Raw genomic sequence first — 4,702 nt, forward strand, 5'->3', positions numbered from 1 at the left:
CATGAGATGAAAAAGGTTGAAAATCACTACTCTAAAGGAAGAAGGCACATCTCCAATGTGTTTGGCCATAGCACAGAGAAGGGCATACACACACATGTGTGAAAGAAATTATCCTGATGGAGTTAGCAGCATGGAAATCAGGCACTGATGTTTCTGTCACTAGGGGCTCAAGTTTCTGGGCTCCAGTACCTCGGCTGGTCAATACCACATCCTACCGTCCCCACTTTGTACCCTTGGGCTAGAATGAGGTGTCTGCTCTGACTCATCAGCTGTGGGTCCTGATGTGGTCACTTCCTCCTTCTCACTGAACCACCACAGAACATCATCAGGCAGGAGGCATGGGGGTGGAGAAGCTTTCAAAGAAAGCCTTCTAGGATGAAGCACTACAAAACCAGAGGGGAACTCAGGTCACCTAGCCCTCCTGCACCTCCTTCCTCTTCTGGAGTCTAAAAGGCAGCACAGAAAAACACCAGAAGCTCCAACCTGGACAGCCTTCCTGCGAAGATGTGGCCACTCCTGCTCCTACACCTGCTGGCCTTTTTCCTACTCCCAGAGGCAGAGGCAGGTAAGTGAACATCCCTATCCTCACTGGCCCAATCCAGCCCACAATGGTCCCACACTCCTGTCCCTTCTGCACATCTCTGATCCATCTATCCACCAGGAATGTTCTGGAGCCCAACTCCCTTCCCATCTCTGACCCCCAAGCATGATGCCCGATAAGCTACAGGCAGAAATGACAGGGCAGAAGGCTATTCTCAGAAAAGCCAGTGGGCACAATACCTTTGCCCCCCAGGCCCTACCTTTCCACCTAGAGAGTGGAACTTTCCTAGAAGTGCATGGGAAAGGGTAGGAAAATGCAGAGGCTTCCTTCTCTGTGATGAGACAGGTGGTCTCCTTAGGGTCTGCTTAGGAGAGAAGCCCAGAGCTCAGCATACCCCATAGTTGCTGGGTCACTGTCCCCAACACAAAAGACTGCCATTGCCTTTGCTACATCCCAAGGCCCCTAAGTCCCTATCTCCAGCTCTGCTTTTCTTCCCAGGCCTTTAGCAGTTTCCCTCTTTAAAGGATGAGCCACTGTGGTTGGCAACACCTCTGCTCTCCAGAGCCCCATAGCACTGGCCTTACCAACCTTTCTCCAGAGGCCCACTGAAGGCCATCCCTGCAGGCAGCCAACAAACCCTCAGGGGGCACTCACTATACATCAGGCGCTATGACACACTTGGCAACATCTAGTTCCCAAACTTAAGTCCTGGCCATGGCAAAGTGGCGCTGTCCTGAACATCACAGCACCACAGGGGCCTCAGACACTCATTTGAAACCAAGTGAAGTCAGGAGAGGAATTTCCAGGAGCTTCTGGGCCTTCACTCTCACTAAAACCGGTATGTTCACCTCCAACTAACCCCCCGCCCCCGCCCCCCATCCCATACTCTTTCAGCTCTCAGCCAGCTCAGGCTCCCAAGTGCCCAACAATTCTGAGTCATCAAGCAGATGTCTGCCTGATAAACTCAGTGAGGACAAAGAGCAAAACAGATTTTTCCTTCAGGGGAGATCATCGGGGGACATGAGGCAAAGCCCCACTCACGCCCCTACATGGCCTCCCTGTGCATTCAAGATGAAGATGAAGATGAAGAGGAGACAAGGTGTGGCGGTGTCCTTGTGAAAAAAAACCTTGTTCTGACAGCTGCTCACTGCAATGGAAGGTGAGGGGCAACAGCTAACCCACAGCCCCTGAGAGCCCTGTCCTTCATCCCAGGGGCTGAAGCCCAGGGCAGCTCCCCAGGCCCCCGGTAACTCAAGCCAAGCAGAGCTCATCAGAGGGGCCCTCTGGGGTCAGGACTGCAGCCATGAAAGGCTAAGAAATAGGATGGGTAGGCTTTGGGCTCAGAGAATCACAGGTGAGAGTCAGTGAAACAGATGAGAAGACAGGGACCACACTGGCCAAATAAAGCAGCAGTGGACGATCACCACATGCACTGGGGTCAAAAGGAAAACTCAAGCAATTTCATGACATGGCTTGAGGGCAACAAAAAGTTCCCAGAAGCCTTACCCTAAGTGCCCCTGAGAAGCAGACTCACCCTGCCTTCCTGTGGCCTTGATTTTCCCTAGCTGCAGCCCTGCCCTGCCCCAGCTGTCACCTGCCCTCTCAGGCTCCTGAGCTCTATCTCCTGTGACTCCATGCCTCCACGTGAACACCCACTCTGCTCTCTGTACAGGTCAATCAATGTCACCCTGGGGGCCCACAACCTCCAGAAGCCCGAGAAGACCCAGCAGGTCATCAGGGTGAAAAGAGCTGTCCCCCATCCAGACTACAATGCTAAGGATATCTCCAATGACATCATGTTACTGCAGGTAAGAAAAGCTCCTGCTGCTCTTGCAGTTCTGGGTTCTCATTGTTTCTCCCCTCACTGTGACCTGTGCATCCCTTTCCTCCCATCCTGGCTGCCTGACCTGTCCCAGTAACTCAGGTGTCCCATCACAATGTTCAAGCCCAGAGACCACCGGCTGACCTGGGCTCTGTTGCCTCTTCCCCATCAGCTGGAGAAAAACATCAAGCCAACTGAGGCTGTGAAGCCCCTCGACCTGCCCAGGGGCAGGAACAGGCTGTGTCCAGGACAGAAGTGCACTGTGGCTGGCTGGGGACTGGTCGCCCCAAAAGGCAGATTATCAGACACACTACAGGAGGTACAGCTGACCGTGCAGAAGGATATACTGTGTGAGAAGCGCTTTCACGATTACAACAGGACCACTCAACTGTGTGTGGGGAACCCGGCGAAAAACAAGGCATCCTTTCAGGTGATGCTGAGAATCTGCCTCACTTGGCTCTGGGGAAAGGGATGTTTGGGGAAGAACTGAGACCTGGAGAGCCAGGCAGTGTGAGACTCCTTCACTCTCTAGGCTGTAATCATTCTCTCTGAGAAGAAAACAGGGGAGCAACCAGTGCTGGGGTGAGATGGGGCTTCTGCAAGGCTACCATGCGCATGTGTCAATGTAAACATGGTGCTCCTCCAGAAGGAAGAATTTGCAACACTCTGGCCCACGCAGAGGCACAGTGGTTAGAAAACTGTTCCCTGTGTGTGCAGCAGTTAAATCCTTGGAGCTGGCACCCATCTTGATTAATGAGCTCACCCGCTGTGCTAAGTGCTTGCCCCACCCACCCGCTTTTGTGTACTTACACAATAGACAAGAGCCACAGTCCCACAACATGTATGTAGGGAAGGAACCCAGAACCTGGGGGGAACAGAGGGAGCTTCCACTTGGGGAGAAGTGAAGCAGTGATGATGCCCAGGCAGGGGTGCCCCCAGGGGCCTGCATGCCCTTGTATCTCCTACATGGAGGCCACGCCAGGCAGCCTTCTATGAGAGGAATTGAGAGGGCAGGACCAGGAGAGCTGGCTCAGTCCTTCCCTCTTTCTATCTACAGGGGGACTCCGGGGGCCCTCTCATGTGTCGCAATGGGATTCAGGGCATTGTCTCCTATGGATTCGACGATGGGACAGCGCCACGGGTCTTCACCAGACTCTCAAGTTTCCTGCCTTGGATAAAGAAAACCATGAAAAGCCTCAAATTGCAGGAGCCAGATGATCTTCTCTGGAGCTAATCCAAATCACACTGCGGGGAGGAAGAAGGGGTGGTATCAGCAACCACATAAATAAATGTCTCTCAGCAGAATGGGAAGAGCTCCATTTTTGTTTACTCTTCAACCCTCATTCACAGGAACCACCACTGTGCTTAGAAGGCCAATCAATGGCACGATTCTGCTGTGTTCTCTTGCCTCCTCTTCCCCCTTGCCCCACCACCTCCACAAACCCCTTGCAAAGCTGTTACCCAACTCCTTCCTGGGCCACACCTCCAGGGCCTGCCCTTCTGCCAGGGTAGAGCTGAGCACCATTAGGAGAAAATATGAATCTCTGGGGTCCTGGGCTCAGCGTGAAGGTCTTATCTCCTTCCCCTTGTTACAAGGCAGAGAGGAAGGGAATACCACTGTGCAGCTGGACACCCAGCAGGCACAGCCTGGGGCTGCAGCTCAATGACATACCCTACCACAGAGTGGGGCATGGGAGGAGACAGGGTTGGGGAGCAGGGGATGTTGAGCTTCCTGAGCAGGATATTTTCTCCTAGTGGCAGCTTATGGGGGACTTGCAGGGGAGGGAAGCAAAGCCTGAGAAACTCCTCATTCTCACCTGGGCTGAATTTCTTTCCTTGCCCTTTTCTGCCCTCTTCTGGGCTGATGACCCAGCTTGGTCTCCAGGCTCCTGATTCCCCCTTCTTCTTCAACCCTGCTAACCACTGAGAGTTCTCCGAGTCCACCCACTCCTGTCCCCTCCAGTCCATACTGATCTGAGCTCGACACTTCCTCACATCCCTCCCACACAGGACACCCAGCATTCCAAGGTTCCAGCAGGTGCTCATCACTGAGCTGCCACCCAGCTTATGTCCTGGCAGAGGGTTACCATGGGACCATGCCTGTGCTGGCACCATGCAGGGCCATGGAGGGCAGGGCTGGCAGGGTGTCTCTCCAGAAGACCTGGCCCCACCTCTCACTTGGCAGAGCTAGCTCAACCCCTCACATTCAGCCCAGGGTCCCCCCATGCAATCAGTACCTACTGACCTCCTGGTTGCTCAGGACCCTTAGTCCGTTTCAGCCTGTTCCTCTGCGTCACTGCCGGCCTCTAGACTCAGACTCCTTGCTGGCCACTATAAGC

The 4,702-nt window shown here is 53.9% G+C and overlaps 1 protein-coding gene across 2 annotated transcripts; it reads left to right on the top strand.

Moving 5' to 3' along the window:
• The first annotated feature begins 300 nt into the window (after positions 1 to 300).
• Positions 301 to 3,667, top strand: LOC114492848 (granzyme B-like). Of its 2 annotated transcripts, XM_028507420.2 has the most exons (5): positions 301 to 565; positions 1,544 to 1,700; positions 2,214 to 2,349; positions 2,536 to 2,793; positions 3,421 to 3,667. In XM_028507420.2, exons 1-5 carry the CDS (start codon positions 505 to 507, stop codon positions 3,595 to 3,597), a joined length of 789 nt encoding a protein of 262 aa, XP_028363221.1. In that variant the 5' UTR covers positions 301 to 504; the 3' UTR covers positions 3,598 to 3,667. The 2 variants fall into 2 exon arrangements, with proteins under 2 accessions (XP_028363221.1, XP_035885561.1); XM_036029668.1 differs by lacking the exon at positions 2,536 to 2,793 and having other exon boundaries at positions 304 to 565.
• The last annotated feature ends 1,035 nt before the right edge of the window (positions 3,668 to 4,702 follow it).

The sequence above is a fragment of the Phyllostomus discolor genome, chromosome 1, assembly GCF_004126475.2.
Source record: "Phyllostomus discolor isolate MPI-MPIP mPhyDis1 chromosome 1, mPhyDis1.pri.v3, whole genome shotgun sequence".
In the NCBI taxonomy this organism is placed as follows: domain Eukaryota; kingdom Metazoa; phylum Chordata; class Mammalia; order Chiroptera; family Phyllostomidae; genus Phyllostomus; species Phyllostomus discolor.

Coding starts and splice junctions, on each gene's coding strand:
- LOC114492848 (XM_028507420.2), top strand. CDS start 505: ATGTGGCCACTCCTGCTCCTACACCTGCTGGCCTTTTTCCTACTCCCA. Junction 1,701..2,213: donor GCTGCTCACTGCAATGGAAG/GTGAGGGGCAAC, acceptor CTCTCTGTACAG/GTCAATCAATGTCACCCTGG. Junction 2,350..2,535: donor ATGACATCATGTTACTGCAG/GTAAGAAAAGCT, acceptor CTTCCCCATCAG/CTGGAGAAAAACATCAAGCC.